Source organism: Henckelia pumila, chromosome 2 (genome assembly GCF_033568475.1).
Source record: "Henckelia pumila isolate YLH828 chromosome 2, ASM3356847v2, whole genome shotgun sequence".
In the NCBI taxonomy this organism is placed as follows: domain Eukaryota; kingdom Viridiplantae; phylum Streptophyta; class Magnoliopsida; order Lamiales; family Gesneriaceae; genus Henckelia; species Henckelia pumila.
This window is the reverse complement of record NC_133121.1, coordinates 194,510,027-194,531,776: the sequence shown is the minus strand read 5'-3', so window position 1 is coordinate 194,531,776 and position 21,750 is coordinate 194,510,027. Positions and strand designations below refer to the sequence as shown.

At 36.3% G+C, this 21,750-nt stretch overlaps 2 protein-coding genes across 2 annotated transcripts; one reads left to right on the top strand and one right to left on the bottom strand.

Annotated features, from left to right (window-relative positions):
- The first annotated feature begins 17,375 nt into the window (after positions 1-17,375).
- LOC140885169 (thaumatin-like protein 1b) lies at positions 17,376-18,349 on the top strand. Its single transcript, XM_073292119.1, has 2 exons — positions 17,376-17,473; positions 17,590-18,349. The coding sequence occupies exons 1-2, from the start codon at positions 17,419-17,421 to the stop codon at positions 18,252-18,254; spliced, it is 720 nt and encodes a 239-aa protein (XP_073148220.1). The 5' UTR covers positions 17,376-17,418; the 3' UTR covers positions 18,255-18,349.
- A 2,435-nt stretch (positions 18,350-20,784) lies between these two features.
- Positions 20,785-21,738, bottom strand: LOC140879299 (uncharacterized). The gene is made up of 4 exons (XM_073282975.1): positions 21,445-21,738; positions 21,311-21,376; positions 21,005-21,211; positions 20,785-20,922 (listed from the first exon to the last, which is right to left on the bottom strand). Exons 1-4 carry the CDS (start codon positions 21,736-21,738, stop codon positions 20,785-20,787), a joined length of 705 nt encoding a protein of 234 aa, XP_073139076.1.
- Positions 21,739-21,750: the final 12 nt, after the last annotated feature.

The window sequence follows — 21,750 nt, the reverse complement described above, 5'->3', positions numbered from 1 at the left end:
TGTGTGTGTAAAAATAAAAGTTTGAGTATGCAAGTTTCTCAAGTTCAAGTATGAAATTTCTTTTATCTTTATTCTTGAGTTTCATGTTCATGGAAAGCTAAATCTTTTTATGTCAAGGTGAAAAGGTTTCATTGTTGGTCAAGTAAGATTGTTTATATTTTATATATTCTTTTCTTTTCTATTTTTATTGTTACTAATTGATCTTTATTTGTAGGTATAATTTTGGATGATTTGTTGTTATCTATTTACATCAAATGTTTGGTACCTTGAATGTGGTTACCTTGATTTGTTGTCAAATATGATACAATAAATACTACAATAATTATATACTATAAATATAAGTATCTATTTATAATAAAGTCATATATATTATTTAGACGATAGCGTGACACTGTCGGTTGTTCTAAATAATATATTGTGATTTGAACTAACATTTACTTTCTCGCATCTAACTTTTACTTTATCGCAACTAACATTTACTTTTCCGCAACTAACATTTACTTTCTCGCATATAACATAAAGTCATATATTTTATTTAGACGATAGCGTGGCTCTGCCGGTTGTTCTAAATGAAATATTGTGATTTGATCTAACATTTACTTTTATGTCAATTTATATTTATGCATTTATATATATATTATGGGTACCATGTATTAAATATCGGCTGATATTAATATAGTGGGAACTATATTATATGATATACTTGTTTAAATATTTAATTGTTCTTTTTATGTTTATATTTATTCATCTATATATATATTATGGGTACCATGTATTAAATATCGGTTAATCTGATATTAATATAGTGGGAACTATATTATATGATATACTTGTTTAAATATTTCATTATTCTTTTATGTTTATTCTTATTTTAGTTTCTTTTATTTATTTTTATTAAGCAATCTTAAATAAACCAACAATGAACCTTTGAAGCTTTGACAATTTTATAATTTGTGTATTTGAAGTTTTATAATAATATTTTCATCTATAATATATTATTGCTAAAATTAAACTTACAACATCCTCTCCGTGGATCGATCTCGTACTCACGAGTATATTACTTGCAGACAACCTACACTTGGGTGAATTACAATTTAAGTTGTAGCACGTAGCTTGCGTGGCCCCCAGCCACAGGAGAGGCTTGATAATGGCAGCAGAATGAGCAATCCTCAAGTAAGACAAAAATTAAAATTTAACCGTCTTCGTAGAAGAGGGTAAGTGACGGTTTTTAGCATCATTGTGTGCAGTCCAAAAGAACCAAAGAACGACAAAAGGAATGAACTCCTTCACATTACCACCAGGAGACCACTCGCGACCCCGTTTCCAGACACTGATAAACAAACGAAAGTCCTCAGTGACGGGGATGCAAACACAAAAAACATACCCAAAAAAATGCCACACAGAACGAGCGATTGGACAATCAATAAAAATGTGTGTGAGTGTCACAGACACCTCGCAACACTGACATTTGGACGCAAGCGCAAAACCGCGCTACTGGAGCACCTCATCCACAGGCAACCACCGATGCCAAAATCTCCACAGAAATAAGGACATGGTGGGTCTCATCCAGCGCCCCTAGCAAGGGGTCATGATATCCGAGACCGAGCCTCTCGGACGGACCTGCTCTCACGCAGATCTCACAAAAAGAGCACCATAAGTGATATGTATCCAAATAGCCGCATCCGGCTAGTTCAACAAAACTGGAATCTGCACGATCTCCTCCGCCACCAAGGGAGCGACAACAACACAGATGAGATCAAAGTTCCAGGCACCCTCAAACAGGAAACTAGAAACGCTCACTCTCTGATCCCCTCTGACATCACACCTGCTTGACAGAGAGGCATCACTCAACCTCCCGTAACCAATTCTCCATCGGATACCAAGCTCCTAACGAGGCCGTATCCGGAGCAAGCGATGCCAAGTGGGAGAAATGGTTCCATTAGAAGGGGCACAAATAGGGCTCATTATCCGGCAATACTTTCTTAAAAGGAATCTTGCCCAAAAAGTAGAACCCTGTCTGAGTCTGAACCACAGCTATAGAGAAGCTATCAACAATGTCTTTAGTGTTGATTATAGCATTTATAATACTGTTCTTCTGAACAGAGATGCCGCACGGTAGACTGGTAGAAGGAGGGAAATTTTTCGGAGCACTTTTCTTTAGTCTTGTGAATATGGTGTTTAATGGGGTAGCCGAGCTTGCATTCATGATAATGTGATGTTTGGGTTATTGGGGTGGCCGAGAAGTTTTTTTCATCTTGTGAATATGATTTAATGTGGTGGCAAAGCTTGCATTCACGATAATGTGATGTTCGGGTTATAAAGGATTTATCGAGAGAGAAAAACAAAAATGATTCCATATGTTCAATGCATATCAGAGAGGGGAGGGTTTGAAATGTTTATGCAATAACTAATATGACTTGTAAATTAAAATCCACGTGTATGTGATGTGACAAAACACCAATTCAAATCTTCATTGTCACCAGAAAGAAATGTCACTTCAGAAAATTGATAGAAAAAAGACCAAATTCCTAAATATTTTTAAAGATAGTGGACTTAAACCAAAGATGACAAAGATATCGGACCAAAATCCAAAAATGATAAACTTATCGGACCAATTTATCAATTTTTACTCAACTCTGTGTGTGTAATTTGGCATACCCGTACTATTTATTATCTTCAATAGAAAAGAAAAAAGGAATTATATGTGGGAATGCTTTGTTCATGTTTTGGTGTAGCCTATAGAGAATTCAAAATCAACACAAAATCCGGATGATTATTCCATAACAAAGTAATCACATGTTATGTGTAATCTATATTATTTCCTTGCTTGATTATAGGGATACATCTATATTTATGTTCTGAATTTATATAGATCAAGGGATTCTTTTCTTCCCAACCTATGTATAAATAGATGTACTGGTAATCGGAAATAAAATAAGAAAAGGAATTCCCTCAAGAAATCTTGTTCTTCTCTTCCTTTTCTTTGTGGTATCAAAGCCCTGCAAGGGCATGTAGACCTTTCCCTTCAAATTATATCTCAAGTCAGAATTATGGCCCCTACTTCCTCCTCCAATACTAAATACCCTTTCCCTTCAAATATTAATGTGGCCAACTTTGTAAGCTTGAAACTAAATGATAACAATTATCTACTGTGGAAAACACAAGTTCTGTCTCCAATCGAAAGCCAGGGCCTTCTTGGGTTCCTTATTGGTGAGACAACAGCCCCACCACAATATTCAGAGCAAGATGGAAAACAAATCTACAACCCAGATCATGCGTCATTGACGCGCACAGATCGACTGGTGAAATCATGGGTTATCGGAACACTCTCTGAAGATGTTTTTGGCCATTCTGTAGGACATAAAACGGCTGCACAGGTATGGAAAACTCTAACCGAACACTACACGCTGTAAGGCCCGAGATTATTTAATTTAATCCACATTATTTAATTTAATCCGAGATTATTTAATTTTATTCCAAGTATATTTAATTTGGGAATATTTAGAGTTTTGATTTAAATTCTAATATTCTTAAATTATTTAGGATTGAAATTGAATTAAAATAAGGGCCTAGGACCAAATTGAAAATATTGAAAAATTGAGGGGCTAAACTGCAAATTATATTTGAAGTTATCGGATTATTATTTGATTACTCAGCATGTATACGTGTGATATGCAAATACTTTCAGGAAAATTCTGAACAAGGGCCGAGACCTTCCTTTCTCTTTGTTTTTCCGATTTTCAAATCGCCGTAACTTTTGCTCCGGTTATCCGATTTCGATTTTGAAGATAGTTCTGGAATCCTTGCGGCGAGGGCTTCAATCTTGTGCAAGTATTATGATGTTTCTGATAGGTTTCAAAATCATTTTATGAGCAGAGATCAGATTTTATGTTGTTATCATGTTCTTGGAATTTTAGTGCTTGTATATTCGAAACCGGATCGAAAATGGATTGTTGAATGAACTTGTTATGATTTCTAGCATGTAGATCGATATATATAGCCTCTGAAATGTTGGTTTATTGCTGTTATATTGCTGATGAGTTGTATATGAAGTTAGAAATGGTTTCGATATTTCGTCGGTTATCGATTTTCAATCGCTACGCCGTTGATTCGTGTTTTGAGACCGCTTTGATAGCCTATGACTGAGCTGGGATCTTTGTTTAGATGTTATTGATGTTATATCATTTTTATTCTTCAGTTTCAGTTGAGTTTTGAAGGCTAACGACTCTAGACTCCGAGTTGAACCGAAGAAGAAGAAGTTGAGGTTTGAAATGAGAATGATTGATGATCTATTGTTGGTTTTGATTCGATTTTGATATGATAGACTTGAATGAATGTTTTGATGGTTCTATTTCAGATTTGAAGTATTCAAAACCGAGAGTTACGAAGGTATAAGACGACATCGCAAGTCAGGGATTTGAAACTCGAGAATTAAGCTTCTTGAGTTGTCCCGCAAAAATCACATACTTGTTTATTGCTTTGATTATATTATGATGTTGTCGATCCATCTCAGTAGTGGATCTTATTTGATATGAGATTTGAATTGATTCTTATGCCAGGGTCTGAGGCGAACTTATTTTTTAGTCCGAATGGACGACGATAGATGGATATCCATGTCAAGATCGTATACGAATCTTAATGGAAAAGAGTGTGATAGGAATCAATTCTTTATATATGAGTTTACTCTATTCTTGAGTTGAAATGTTTAGAGTCGATATGTTTGAATTTAATGCGTATATATGTTGATTATACTGAGATTGTATTCTCACCGGATGTTTTCGGCTGTTGTCTTGTTTTGTATGTGTGCATGACGACAGATGGGGCAGGAGCTGGCAAAGTCGATGAGGGTAGCTCATGAGAGAGTCTAGATATGTGGACTCGGGTTGTTGTTGGTGAAATGATGTATATTAAGTCTAGAAAGCATGATAGAAAACACTCTAGTTGTTGTTCTTGAAGAATTGATGAACACTTTGTATAATTTCATGCTTTTGGTTGGATTCAAATCTCTAATTTGATGTATTAGCTTGTTATAAACATGTTTAGATCTTGTTCTATATATATCTACATGTTTTGGGACATCATTATGTTGAATTGGAGGGGTTGGAAAGACCAATTTTTGCTGTCCAAAAACCAGAGCAAAAGGCTGTCCAATGTTGTGCTCGGTCTGCTCTTTTTAGCGGACCGAGCGCTGCCTATTTTGTTCACAACCCGAGAGTTGGGTTAAGGGGGCGAACGGTCTGCTCTTTTTAACCAACCCCGCGCACCCCCCTTTGAAAAAAAATTTGTTTGATCTTATTCCTTCCTTTGTTTATTAATGATGTTTAATTACTAATTGCCCTAAGAATGAGATTAGCAACCCGAGGCTTCACAACAGGTGGTATCAAAGCCTAATTTTCTCGGACTAAGAATAGATGAGTGGGGTTGATCGAGTCTTCTATTTTGATTTATTTATTCTTGAAGCATGTTTATTATTTGAAATGATTTACAGCTTTAAGAATTGCATGCTATTTGTTATCTGATAATATTGGAAGCATGTTAGACTACAATTGAATCAGAACTCGATCTCTTGAGAAGGCATTGTGTGCTTATCAGAGGCGAACTGAAACATAATTGTGTTATGATATGCTGATGAGTTGTACACTAATCTGTTTGATTATCAGATATGATTCCTCGACCAGCAACGACTACTAGACAGACATTGGCAGTGAATCAGCCAGAACAGACTAATGCTGCACAGGTACCAGTAACAGCACCTGAATTAGGACAGGGTAGTACGTCTGTTGATACGATGAGTGGTGATGCAAATCCTAAGGAAAAACTGCTGAAACGATTTCAATCCTTCAAACCACCGACGCTACAAGGCACTGAGAACTCTGTTGATTGTGAGAATTGGTTGGAGGATATCGAGCAGTTATTTGAATCCCTTGACTATACAGATGATCATCGTGTGATACTGGTGATTCATCAACTACATGGCCTTGCAAAGAGTTGGTGGATAGCGACAAAGAGAGCATTTGAAAATAAAGGTACTGTTATTATCTGGTTAGTGTTTCGAACTGCTTTCTATCAACGGTTCTTTCCTGTTTCTTATCGAAAGGACAAAGGAGCAGAGTTTGCAAGTTTGCAACAGGGACATTTAAATATCGAAGAATATGTTGCAAAGTTCACTAGCCTGTTGAAGTTTGCTCCACATATTGCTGCCAGTGATGAAGCTCAAGCTGATCAATTTATAAATGGCTTGAATCCAGATGTGTTTACTCTTGTCAATTCGGGAAGACCGAATACCTTTGCCGATGCTCTGAATCGTGCAAAGGGGGCTGAAGCAGGAATACTGAGGCAACGAGGAGCACATTTTGTGCCACAGCCAGTGAGACAACCGTAAGAGCAAACACAGATTCCACCACCACCTCGATTTGATGCAGGAGGTAGTAGTAGTGGTAAGAAAAATTTCTTTAAAGGCAAAAGCAAATAGTTTAAACGTCCAGGTGGTAGTTCTTCAAGTTCAAGTGGATCCCGACAGTTTAAAGCTGGACAGAAATCTGATGTGTATTGTACCAAGTGTGGAGGACGTCATACCAGTTATCAATGCCGAGGAGTTTTTGGTACTTATCACATTTGCAATCAGACAGATCATTTTGCACGAGTCTGTCCACAGCGTGGTTCTGGAGGTGCACAGGGTATTGGATCATCGATACCAGTGGCCCAATCAAGATCTTCTGTGCATTCATTTCAACCACAACCCGTAGCACAAGGTAGAGGAGGAGGAGGTCAGTCAGTGAATCAACCTCCAAGGCAATAAGCGCAAGTGTTTGCATTGACTGAGGAGCAAGAACAAGCAGCGCCTGATGATGTGATTGCAGGTAACTGCTCTATTTATGGTTATCCTGCTTATGTGTTAGTCGATACAGGTGCCTCACACACATTTATATCTGAGCAATTTGTTGCATTACATGAATTGCCTGTTGACCTTTTAGCTACTGTAGTATCTATATCTTCACCATTGGGAAAAGGTATATTATCTGTAAAGTTTGTCAGAAATTGTGTGCTACAGTACGAAGGTAGTGAGATTGAGCTGGACTGTATTGTTCTTCGTTTATCTGATTTTGATTGTATTATCGGTATCGATATGCTAACCAAGTACAGAGCTACAGTTGACTGTTTCCATAAGATTCAGATCTGATATGGCTGACGAGTGGAAATTCTATGGTAAGGGTTCACGAGCCAGAATTCCTTTGATATTTGTTCTTTCTATGACTGACTTATTACATAAAGGGGCATAATGATTTCTTATCTATGCAGTTGATGTACTGAAGACTAGCCCGAAATTGGCTGACTTGCCAGTGGTTAGTGAATTTGCTGATGTCTTTCTTGACTAGATTCTGGGATTGCCTCCGTTTCGAGAGGTAGAATTCAGTATAGAATTGATGCCAGGTACACAACCGATATCGAAAGCACCTTACCATATGGCACCAATTGAATTGAAAGAACTAAAAGAACAGCTTGAAGATCTGGTAGCCAAAGGTTATATTAGACCGAGTGTTTCTCCCTGGGGAGCTCCGGTTTTGTTTGTTAGAAAGAAAGACGGATCGATGAGGTTATGTATTGACTATCGGCAATTGAACAAAGCAACGGTAAAGAATCGCTATCCTTTACCTCGTATCGATGATTTATTTGATCAATTGCAGGGTTCGTCAGCATATTCGAAGATTGATTTACGATCTGGCTATCATCAACTGAGGGTAAGAGATGAAGATATCCCTAAGACTGCATTTAGAACCAGGTATGGCCATTATGAATTTATAGTCATGCCTTTTGGTCTAACGAATGCACCAGCAGTATTTATGGGACTGATGAATAGGGTATTTCAAAAGTATCTAGATGACTTCGTGATCATATTTATCGATGATATTTTAATTTACTCCAAGAATTTATGTGATCATGCTGACCACTTGAGAACAGTTTTGAAAACGTTAAGAGAGGAGAAACTGTATGCGAAGCTATCCAAATGTGAGTTTTGGTTGAAACAGGTGGTATTTTTGGGTCATATTATTTCAGGAGATGGTATTGCAGTTGATCCGAGTAAAGTTGAAGTTGTGATCAGTTGGCAGAGACCGACATCTGTGCCAGAAATCAGAAGTTTTATGGGTTTGGCAGGATATTATCGTGGATTTATCCGAGACTTCTCGTCTATTGCAAAGCCTATTACTCAACTTACACAGAAGAATGCTCCGTTTGTATGGTCTGAAGCGTGTGAAACTAGTTTTCTTGAGCTGAAGAAAAGATTGACTACAACACCAGTCTTGACAATCCCTTCAGGTACTGATGATTTTGTTGTTTATTGCGATGCTTCTCACCGAGGATTGAGATGTGTTTTGATGCAGAGAGGACATGTTGTCGCTTATTCTTCTCGACAACTGAAACCACATGAAGTTAGATATCCAATTCATGATCTTGAATTGGCAGCCATTGTCTTTGCACTGAAGATCTGGCGACATTATCTGTATGGCAAAAATTTTGAAATCTTTTCTGATCACAAAAGTTTGAAGTATCTATTCTCACAGTCTGAACTGAACATGAGACAACGAAGATGGCTCGATTTATTGAAAGATTTTGACTGTGAAATCAAATATTATCCAGGAAAGTCGAATGTAGCAGCTGATGCCCTAAGTAGAAAGGTATGTGTTTTATCTTTGTCTACTATAGGTGTATCTACTTTGATTTAAGATTGCTATATTTCTGGCTATATATTTGAGACAAATGGAAGACCGATGAGAATTTATGCTATCAGTGTTGAACCTGAATTATTGATTCGAATCAAAGAAGCATAGAAATCTGATTTGAATGTTCATAAATCGATTGAAATGATCAGATCCGGACATCAGTATGAGTACAAGGTTAGTGATGATGATATTCTGTATGTGAATAACCGAATTGTTGTTCCCGATCTTTTAGATTTGAAACGGAATATTTTGAAAGAAGCTCATTGTAGTCGATTCAGTATTCACCCTGGAGGCAGAAAAATGTACAACGATTTGAAGAATCAGTACTGGTGGAAACAAATGAAGTCGGATGTGACTGAATTGGGATCAAAATGTCTGAATTGCCAACAGGTGAAGGCTGAGAGGAAGAAACCAAGTGGCTTATTACAGAGTTTATCTATTTCTGAATGGAAATGGGACCATATTTCCATGGATTTTGTGACGAAGTTACCACGATCATCCCGAGGTTGCGATGCTATTTGGGTGATCATTGACAGGCTGACAAAATCTGCATGTTTTATTCCATATCGAATGACTTATCGTCATGATCAAATGGCAGATCTCTATATTCAAGCAGTGGTAAGACTACATGGTGTGCCAAAATTGATTGTATCTGATCGAGATCCTAGATTTACTTCGCACTTTTGGCATAGCCTACATGAAGCTCTAGGTACGCGTTTACATTTGAGTACCGCCTATCATCCTCAAACTGATGGTCAATCTGAACGAACTATTCAGACTCTTGAGGATATTCTTAGAGCTGTAATACTTGATTTTGGTGTTGCATGGCAAGATTTTATACCACTTGTGGAATTCTCTTACAATAACAGTTATAAGATGAGTATAGAGATGGCTCCATTTGAAGCATTGTATGGGAGGAAGTGTCGATAGCCATTATATTGGGATGATGTGTCAGAGGTGCCTGAGTTGGGACCGGATATGATTAGACAAATGACTGAAAATGTGAAGTTGATTCAGCAGAGGATGAGAACAGCGCAGCACAGACAGACCAGATATGGGAATGTTCGACGTCGACCGCTATCTTTTGAGCAAGGGGATAGAGTATTCTTGAAGATTTCACCATTCAGGGGCACAGTCAGATTTGGAAAGCGAGGAAAGTTATCTCTGCAATTTATTGGGCCGTATGAGATACTCGAGAAGATAGGCAATCTTGCTTATCGACTCGCTCTTCCTCCATCTTTATCCGGAATACATGATGTCTTTCATGTATCTATGCTGAGAAAATATCTATCTGATGCGTCGCATATTATTCGATCTGATGAAGCTGAATTGGATGAAACTCTTAGCTACTTTAAACAACCGATTCAGATACTTGATAGAAAAGAAAAGAAACTCCGAACGAAGACCATTCCATTGGTGAAGATTCAATGGAGTCGGCACGGAGTTGAAGAAGCAACATAGGAAGTTGAAGATGACATGAGACAGAGATTTCCTTATCTATTCCACTGATGTGAGTTCTTATTCAGTTTTCTGTTATTCTTTATTCTTATGTGTATACAGACTGCATATCTTGACTGTTTATGAATTCGAGGACGAACTCATGTCTTAGTGGGGGAGAAATGTAAGGCCCAGGATTATTTAATTTAATCCAGGATTATTTAATTTAATCCGAGATTATTTAATTTTAATCCGAGTATATTTAATTTGGAAATATTTAGAGTTTTGATTTAAATTCTAATATTCTTAAATTATTTAGGATTGAAATTGAATTAAAATAAGGGCCTAGGACCAAATTGCAAATATTGAAGAATTGAGGGGCTAAACTGCAAATTATATTTGAAGTTATCGGATTATTATTTGATTACTCAGCATGTCTACGTGTGATATGCAAATACTTTCAGAAAAATTCTGAACAAAGGGTCGAGGCCTTCCTTTCTCTTTGTTTATTCGATTTTTAAATCGCCGTAACTTTTGCTCCGGTTATCCGATTTCGATTCTGAAGATAGTTCTGGAATCCTTGCGGCGAGGGATTCGATCTTGTGTAAGTATTATGATGTTTCTGATAGGTTTCGAAATCATTTTATGAGCAGAGATCAGATTTTATGTTGTTATCATGTTTTTGGAATTCTAGTGCTTGTATATTCGAAACCGGATCGAAGATGTATTGTTGAATGAACTTGTTAAGATTTCCAGCATGTAGATCAATATATATAGCCTCTGAAATGTTGGTTTGTTGCTGTTATATTGCTGATGAGTTGTATGAAGTTAGAAATGGTTTCGATATTTTGTCGGTTATCGATTTTCAATCGCTACGCCGTCGATTCATGTTTTGAGACCGCTTTGATAGCCTATGACTGAGCTGGGATCTTTGTTTAGATGTTATTGATGTTATATCATTTTTATTCTTCAGTTTCAGTTGAGTTTTGAAGGCTAACAACTCCAGACTCCGAGTTGAACCGAAGAAGAAGAAGTTGAGGTTTAAAATGAGAATGATTGATGATCTATTGTTGGTTTTGATTCGATTTTGATATGATAGACTTGATGAATGTTTTGATGGTTCTATTTCAGATTTGAAGTATTCAAAACCGAGAGTTACGAAGATATAAGACGACATCGCAAGTCAGGAATTTGAAACTCGAGAATGAAGCTTCTTGATTTGTCCCGCTAAAATCACATACTTGTTTATTGCTTTGATTATGTTAAGATGTTGTCGATCCATCTCAGGTAGTGGATCTTATTTGATATGAGATATGAATTGATTCTTATGACAGGGTCTGAGGCGAACTTATTTTCTAGTCCGAAGGGACGACGATAGATGGATATTCATGTCAAGATCGTATACGAATCTTGATGGCAAAGAGTGTGATAGGAATCAATTATTTATATATGCATTTACTCTATTCTTGAGTTGAAATGTTTAGAGTCGATATGTTTGAATTTAACGCATATATATGTTGATTATACTGAGATTGTATTCTCACCGGACGTTTTTGGCTGTTGTCTTGTTTTGTATGTGTGCATGACGACAGATGGGGCAGGAGTTGGCCAAAGTCGACAAGGGTAGCTCATGAGAGAGTCTAGATATGTGGACTCGGGTTGTTGTTGGTGACATGATGTATATTAAGTCTAGAAAGCATGATATAAAACACTCTAGTTGTTGTCCTTGAAGAATTGATGAACACTTTGTATAATTTCATGCTTTTGGTTGGATTCAAATCTCTACTTTGATGTATTAGCTTGTTATAAACATGTTTAGATCTTGTTCTATATATATCTACATGTTTTGGGACATCATTATGTTGAATTGGAGGGGTTGGAAAGATCAATTTTTGCTGTCCAAAAACCAGAGCAAAAGGCTGTCCAATGTTGTGCTCGGTCTGCTATTTTTAGCGGACCGAGCGCTGCCTATTTTGTTAACAACCCGAGAGTTGGGTTAAGGGGGCGAACGGTCTGCTCTTTTTAACCGACCCCGCGCACCCCCCTTTGAAAAAAAAAATAAAAAATTTGTTTGATCTTATTCCTTTCTTTGTTTATTAATGATGTTTAATTACTAATTGCCCTAAGAATGAGATTAGCAACCCGAGGCTTCACAGCACGCAGTGCTCCATCGCTCGTGAATTTGATCTTTTGACCCAGTTACAGCATGTTGAAAAAGGGAATAAGCCTTTAGCTGCTTATCTTCATGAATTTAAATCCATCCGTGATCAATTAAATGCCATTGGCAAACCTGTGTCAGATGCTAACAAATTTTTCAGGCTGCTAGAAGGACTCGGCGATAACTACGAGTCTTTTAAAACAACTATGCTTCGTACGCCTATTCCAAGCTATGTTGAAGTTATACCACAACTTCAAAGCTATGAGTTGCGCAACAATAAAAATTTATCAGTTGGCCCAAATACTGCAATGGCATTTGTGTCTCAACGCAACAAAAATGGACACCGATTCAATAACAGAGGCAGAGGCGTAACATTGATGTTTAACTCCAAAGGTCGCGGCTTTTCACAAAAAAATCAAAGAGGCAGACCTACGGATCATGTTCAATCCCAAAATCCACAGAAACATAATTTCATGTCTGCTGCCCCTACATGTCAGATTTGCAAGAAAATGGGACATGATGCTCTTAAGTGTTGGCATCGCTTTGACAACAACTACCAAAGTGATGACATACCTCAAGCTCTAGCTGCCCTTCATGTCACTGATTCACAAATTGTTGATTGGCACCCTGATACTGGGGCAAATGCGCATATGACCGATAAAGCAGGTAACCTTACAAACTTAGTCCTTTATCAAGGATCTGACAGTGTGATGATAGGCAATGGAAAATCTATTCCAATTAGACATATTTGAAATGGACATATCGGTAATAAATCATGCACAATTCCTCTTCAGAATGTCTTGGTTGTTCCTGAAATCAAGAAAAATTTACTCTTTGTTCATCAACTCACCACTGATTATCCATGTTATTTTGTATTTCATGGTTCTCATTTCTGTCTTAAGGACTCGAAGACGCATCAGGTTATGATATCGGGCACTAATCGTCAAGGGCTATACACCTTCAAAGAACATCAGTTCGAAACATATTTTTCTCAGCGCCATCGATCAGCAGATGAAGACGTTTGGCATCGTCGGTTGGGACACCCAAATGCACAAATCTTGCAACATCTGCGCATAAATAAAGTAGTTCAAGTGAATAAGCTGTCGAAAAGTATTTGTAATAGTTTTCAAATCAGAAAGAGTGCTAAATTACCATTCTCCTTTTCTGAATCAAAATCAGTTTTTCCTTTGCAAAAATTACATTGTGATTTATGGGGACCGGCCCCAACTGTCTCAATACAACAGTTTTGCTACTATGCAGTATTCATTGACGATTTCTCACGCTATTGTTAGTTATATCCATTAAAAATGAAATCTGATTTTTTTGAAGTATTTATCTCTTTTCAGAAATTGGTGGAGAATCATTTAGAGAGGAAAATAAAAATATTCCAATCTGATGGAGGTGGGGAATTTTCAAGCACTCTCTTTAATGATCATCTCACTAATTGTGGCATACACCATCAATTTTCATGTCCGCATACTCCTGAGCAAAATGGGGTCGCAGAGAGAAAACATCGGCACATTGTTGAACTTGGTATTGCAATACTTTTTGAAGCATCCATGCCTTTGTGCTATTGGGTAGAAGCTTTTACAACAGTGAACTTTCTTATTAATCGGCTTCCAACACCAACCTTGAAGATGAAAAGTCCATATGTTGTGTTGTTTAACAAAGAACCTGATTATACTTCTCTTCGAGTATTTGTCTCTTGCTGTTATCCATATTTGCGCAAATATTCAACTAACAAATTTGATGCTCATTCCTTTCCTAGTGCATTTTTGGGCTACAGTGAGAAGCACAAAGGTTATCGATGTCTATACCGCCCGACGGGACGAGTATATATTTCTCGACATGTTGTATTTGATGAAAAAAAGTTTCCTTTTGCATCCAAAGATGTATCTCCAGCACCCATTCCGGGGGAGCAAGGAAAGTTGCATAATTGGTTACCACCTCCACCAACACCGGTCAATACAGCCTCTTGCAATTCATCTACTGATTTGGAATCCTCTCGAGAGCTTACTAAAATGTTCATCGATTCTATCCCAATAGATCGTATAGCCTCTGGCAGTCAATCCTTCCTCATCAACTAATCTCACAGCATATCAACTTCTGATGACAACATTCGGCATGTCGAGTCGACTCTAACTGGTTTGGTTTTTCAACCCTCCACTCATACGATGACCACAAGATCCCAAGCAGGTATCTACAAACCAAATCCCAAATATGCTAACCTCGTTGTCTCATCTATTCCTTCAGAACCTAAGAATGTTACTGTAGCTCTCAAACATCCTGGTTGGAAAGCTGCTATGATTGCTGAAATGGAGGCTCTTGCTCATAATAAGACATGGGAACTTATTCCACGTTCCTCAACCATGAATGTTATTGGTTGTAAATGGGTATTCAAGACAAATATTCATGCTGATGGGAGCTTAGAAAGACTTAAAGCTCGTCTAGTGGCAAAAGGATTTCATCAAGAAGAAGGGGTTGATTTTCTGGACACATTTAGTCCTGTCATTAAGCCGGGCAGCATTCGTTTTTTCCTAACTATTGCTGTCGTACAGAAGTGGAAAATTCGGCAACTTGATGTTAAAAATTCCTTTATCCACGGAAATCTCGATGTCCCTGTCTATATGGAATAACCACCTGGATTCCAAGATGAGTTACATTCAGATCACGTGTTCTTACTCCGCAAGGCACTGTACGGTCTTAAACAAGCAGCTCGTGCTTGGTTTGACAAATTCAGTGATTTTCTCCTTCAATATGGCTTCTTTTGCAGTACTACTGACCCTTCTTTATTTGTGTATCGCCACAATGGTCATACCCTTTTACTTATACTTTATGTTGATGATATTATACTCACAGGCGACTCTTCGAAGCTTCTTGATCAACTCGTTTGTGACCTTAACAACGTATTTTCTATGAAAGATCTTGGGGACCTTCATTATTTTTTGGGTATTGAGGTGACTAGAACTTCAGATGGTATTTTCCTCTCACAAAGGAAGTATGCTTCTGATTTACTAAACCGTGCACTTATGAGTCACTGCAAACCAGTTTTTACTCCAATGCCATCTAAAGAATCAACAATTGAAAATGCTGACAAGCTCTATGACAACCCATATCATTTCCGAAGCTTGGTGGGTGCGCTTCAATATCTCACGCTGACCAGACCAGACCTATCTTTCGCTGTTAATACAGCTTTCCAACACATGCATTCACCTACAGTTACTGATTTTCTTCTGGTTAAGCGCATATTACGGTATATTCATGGGACACTCCACCTTGGAATGTGTCTCTTGGCGCATAGTAGCCTTGACTTGTTTGCCTTTGCCGATGCTGATTGGGTTGGCTGTAAAGATACTCGACAATCGACAACAGGTTGTTGCACCTTTCTTGGTTCTAACTGCATTTCATGGAGTGCTAAAAAGCAACCCACTGTTGCTAGTTCTACTGCTGAAGCAGAGTACCGAGCTCTTGCCTCCACCACTGCCGAATTAACATGGATTTCCTACATTCTTCGTGATATTGGTGTTGTGCAACCTAAGCTTTCTCATCTTTTTTTGTGACAATATATCGGCTTTACACTTGACCACAAACCCTGTCTTTCATGAACGGACTAAACACATTGAAATTGACTACCATTTTGTTCGGAAAAAGGTCGCCCTTGGATCACTCGTCACTCGTTTTGTTCCATCTTCTCTTCAACTTGCAGATATTTTTACCAAGCCTCTAACTCGCAAGGCTCTTGCTGGTTTACGTGTCAAACTTGGTCTTTGGCCTCTCCCGCAGACAAGTTTGAGGGGGAATATAGAGAATTCAAAATCAGCACAAAATCCGGATGATTATTCCTTACCAAAGTAATAACATATTATGTGTAATCTGTATTATTTCCTTGCTTGATTATTGGGATACAACTATATTTATGTTCTGAATTTACATAGATCAAGGGATTCTTTTCTTCCCAAGCTCTGTATAAACAAATGTACTGGTAATCGGAAATAAAATAAGAAAAGAAATTCCCTCAAGAAATCTTGTCCTTCTCTTCTTTTTGTTTATATCCCTCGGTTGATAAACTACCAAATCGGGACACGAAGGGCACAATAGAGGAGGTGTTTTCTCACCGAACTGATTTTGAAAAATAAATATAATATAACTTTTTTTCTCTAATGACTAGAAAAAATTAGCCAAAACGTGGAATGATATAAAGAAATTCAATTTCATTATTCAAACTAAACTGAGTTTAAGTTAATATAATATTACATAACAACCAAGATAAAAATTTACTTCAAAAATAAAAAAAGCCAAGATAACAAAATTTTGCTCATATACATCTTTATTAAAGTCATTAGGTATTGATTTTTAGCTTTCAACACTAGAACGGAACAAGAACCTCTATTTTTAAGAGATTAACAACATATGATGTTGAGCGGATTTTTAACATTTAAATACATTTTGTAATAATATGTGTAAAATTTTTTAATTTTTTTACCATTTTAGTTAATTATAACATATGTATAGATTGTTAACATTTAAATTTAAATTAATTAAACATACACACATAGATCGGTCTATTTAATACGTAAAAATCTCTCACGGTGATGTATCCCTCACCAAATTAGAGGATCTTGACCCATTTAGATCTGACAACATTTCCTTCATAATCAGAGTAATATTTCAATGTTTCATCATTTTGTCTACATATATCTTAATTCCGTTGGTTTAGTAAACACATGCATCTATAAACAGTTACATACATGGAAAGAAAAAAAAGATTTAACTTAATATGTCATTTCAACTCTCATTAATTTGGATTACGTTGACTTTCCTCCATTTTTAGAAAGACATAAAAAGGGAAAAAATATTGTTTGATATTTCTTTGACCAAGAAAATAATAATAACTTTTATGTGCACATCTTTCGAAAATGTTAATGTAAAAATCTATAAATGAGAATAAAATTAATTCGCCATTGTCAAAATCATGTCTCCAAATTTCAACAATTTTGACTATGATTTCGGTCTATATGGTATATATATAACATGCAACAATGTGCGACCATGACGTTATATATTACTGTAAACATTATATCTCATCGATTCTGAAGACAAACAATGATGAGATTCAGTTATTTACTCTGCACGGTTACCTTATTGTGCTATGTTTATGGTGAGTACTTATTTTGATTTTTTAATCTTTTTAGAAGCACATGATTGTTTTATTTGATATATTATTTTACATAATTTGCGGTAGAAAATAATTGAACAAATTTGATTTTTTTTTAGGATGTGCGTCAGCAATATTCACGATAAAAAACAATTGCCCCTACACTATTTGGCCTGCAACATTAACTAGCCGTAGGGGATCAATTCTAACGGGGTTTGAACTGGAAAGCCAAGCCACAGCAACCCTCAATGCACCGGTCGGATGGTCAGGACGGATTTGGGCTCGATCTGCTTGCTCGTATTCCGAAGGCAGATTCAAATGTTTGGCCGGGGATTGCGGATCCGGTCAAGTCGCATGCAATGGGGCCGGTGGTGCCCCTCCCGTGTCCCTCATCGAATTCACTCTCAATGGAGACGGAAACAAAGATTATTATGACATCAGCCTCGTCGATGGCTTCAATTTCCCCTTGTCCGTGGCGCCACGGGGCGGCTGTCCCACCGCGGTTTGCCCCGTCAATATCAATAATCGTGGATGTCCGCCTGAGTTGGCTGAGGGGGATGGAAGGGGTGGCATAATTGGATGTAAGAGTGCATGCATCGCTTTCAACCAGACACAGTATTGCTGCACCGAGCAGTTTGGTACTCCGAAGACGTGCAAGCCATCATTCTACTCGGAGTTTTTCAAGCGGCACTGTCCACAAGCATATAGTTATGCTTACGATGATAAATCGAGCTTGTTCACATGTCCATCCGGAGGTAATTACCTTGTTACCTTCTGTCCGTGAGTGGAAGCCGATGTTTGCATGCTTATAACGTACCAGATTGACTAAATTCGTGTGAATTAGTTTTCTGGCTTACTATTTGCGTTTTAAAAAATAACAGCGAAATTCAAAATTATGGATTAAAATATTCAAATTATTTAATATATATATATATATATATATATATATATTTACATACACACACGATCAAACAATATAACATGTACGTTAAAGATTTTTCCCTTTTTTTATGGTAAAAATATTTCAATATCGTACTTCATTTTAAATATCCAAATTTTTCTTAAAATTACCACACACTAACTAAATGTATTATAAATTAAGTTACTTATTTTTTTCTCTTATTTATTCCACTAATTAAATAAAAATACTAATTTTACCCCATGGATGATATTGATTTATATAAAATTTATGTGTAGTGTAATATATCAGACGGATATTACTATAAGTAAATTAAACGGTTTGTCACATAAAATTTTCGACCTTAGTCTGGGAAGAAAATAGAACATATAAATTTTATATGTCGAATTTCATGTATTTCTTTGAGGAATTTGAATTATCCTCATAATATACAATGTCAAGTTGAATAATATTTAACAATAAAAATTAAATGCAGGCCCGGACCTGAGGAGAGGCCCAAGAGGCCTCCGCCTCAGGCCCATATAATTAGGAGGGCCCAAAAAAATTACACTAAGTATTAAGGTCCAAATTATTTGACTCTTAAGGAATCCAACTCTATTGATTGACCCAATAAGTTATTCTGGATTTCTATAATATTTAAGGCTTAAAAACGTGGCCTAAAAAATATCAGGTCCGGCCCTGATTAAATGCATTGGATTCCATGAACTTGAGTTAAAGAATTTGCCGTTGAATAACACAATGAGTCACATATGATTTATTTTTTTATTTTTTTATGCGAAAAATTAAATGCAATACGTATGGTTATGCCATTGGATCAACGTTGAGGACAAATTAAATTCTCCACCCGATCACAATCTTAGGTTGCGTTTGGATTGAAGTATTTCAAATCCATGGATTTCGAATATAATTTTAGTGTTAACCATGAAACATAGTGAAATCTCAAATTCATAGCTTAATTATTTACACATTATTAGATGGATTCAAAAGGATTCTAAATCACCACTTTATTGGATGAACTTAAAATTCATCCTAACAACATGAATTATCATATAAACATAAAAGAAGTGGATTTGTTTGTGGTGCTACTTCTCTAAACAACAAAAATGCATTTGAAATCTATTGGTTTGAAATACTTTCATCCAAGCGGAGCCATATAGTATTCATAATTCACAATAAGTAGAACACCGAATATTCATTATAATTTTCTATCTTCTCAAAATTATTTTATAGGAAGCGACTTATATTTATATATCATTCTATAGAAGCAATATTTTCATATTATCCCTAATACTCACTCCACCACCACCACCACCATCATCATCATCATCATCATCATCATCATCATCGTCATAATTATTATTATTATTACAATAACAAACTCTCTAACTTAAATAATTTTCATACTAGCTAGTATCTAGTATGTTTCAATAACTATAACATTTTAATAAATAATGTTGAAATTTTTTTAAAATCATTAGGGAAAGTAGTTTGAGAATTTTTTTTATTGGATCAACATAAATATATAAACAAAATGTGTAAAAGGGGATAAATACACATTTTAAAATATTTTAAAAACTTTTCTTACAAATAAGGTGAGTTAACAGCTCCTTCGTCAAAAATTTTCGTAACAAAATTTCTTTGTGAGAATAAATATGGTCAAGAGGAAGACATCTCACGCACTAAATTGAACTGGATAGCTTAAACAAACTGAAAGTAAGTAAAATGTAAATAAAAGTAAAGGACACGAGATTTTTTATTGAAGTTCGAAGTTAAAACTTCTACGTCTCTCCTTTTTCTGTTCTCGGAAGAATTTCCACTAGAAGAATTTGATTTACGCAACTGTTTGTACAAACTCAATTCAATCAACCCTTGATTGGAACTCCTAGCAATACAATCTCACAATCAAACCACTCTTTGATTATAGTTACAACAAAACAATAATGATGCAAAATACTCTTATAAGCTTGGCTCAATATGTAGTGACCCTACCCGGATTACATACTAACCAGAGTTTTAATCATGAAAATTTAAATAAATAAAAGCTTAATCAGAGATATTATGAAAATTAAACTAAAATTCTAAGAGCAGCTCCAACGCTGCGCTAAAATGGTGCTTAGCGCAGCAAAGGAGTTCCAATGGGGGCGCTAAATGCTGCGCTGTGCAAAGATTTTATTTTTTTTTAATTTTTTTTATTATCATTTATTTGTTTTTAAATATACTTAAATATTATTTAAATATTTTTGGTATTATTATAATAACTAAACGACAACATCGAAACGTATAATCAATACGGTGGTAAATTAGATCCAGATCCTCCAATATCACCCAAATATTTTTCAAGCATGTCACGATCTTGTTGTTCAGATGATTGTTTTATTTTTTGCATAATTTTTGCTCATTCAACTCGCACAATTTCACGCGATTCTGGATCGCCAATTGTTCTCAAATCCATATACAGATCTCTATTTTCCTCTTGAAGTGCAGCCAACGCCACTTGTTTTTTTCGAGCTTCAATTTTACTTTTTTTGATTTTCTAATTTCAATGCGTTATTGTGCAGCTCAAGAATTTTCATATCATAAGTTTGTTGGAGTGAAGCAGATCCCTGTTGTAGGACCTCAACAAGGTTGTGATGCCCTTGTTTCATCGTCGATAACAATTCTGCAATGTTTTCTTCTTTTTTTTTCTTCAATTTTGCCTTTTTAACTTCAATAGGTCGGTCGGATGAAGTGTCACCTACATTTTCATCACTACTTAAATTAATAGTAAAAGAGTTTAATCCTTCAGAAACTGATAATGGAGTCTCTGGTGTATGAGTTTCTGACTGTGATGAATCCAAGTTCGTGAATTTGGTTTGAGTTTCGAAGCTCGATGGATGGATGTCACTAGAAAATTTTTCAAGATCTTTCAAAATTGGTCATACATGATCAAACTTGAATCCTTTGCTGTAATTAGGATCTTGCATGAACAGATCTTTTGCTCTGTGCAACTGCCAAAAAAAAAAAATCATATTAGAGTCTTTATAGTAAACTATAAATATATCTAAATAATACTCACAATGTCCTCGTCAGATGCACCACTTGGTTTGAGAATTTCGATTTGGCGAATGCATCCTCTTAATCTTCCAACTTGACGGAGTATAGTTTTCACGCGGCACTGCAGTGATCTTTTGTTACGAATTTGTACGGTGTTTGGTTTGCTACTATTGTAACCTTCTTCAACGCGAGCCCAGAACTGATCTTTTGATTGATTGATGCCGACAATAGGATTTTGTGATATGTCAAGGTATATATGACACAGATGCTTATCTTCTTCAATGGTGTAAAAAGCAGTTCTAGCACTAGATGCCATTGTGTTGCTTGA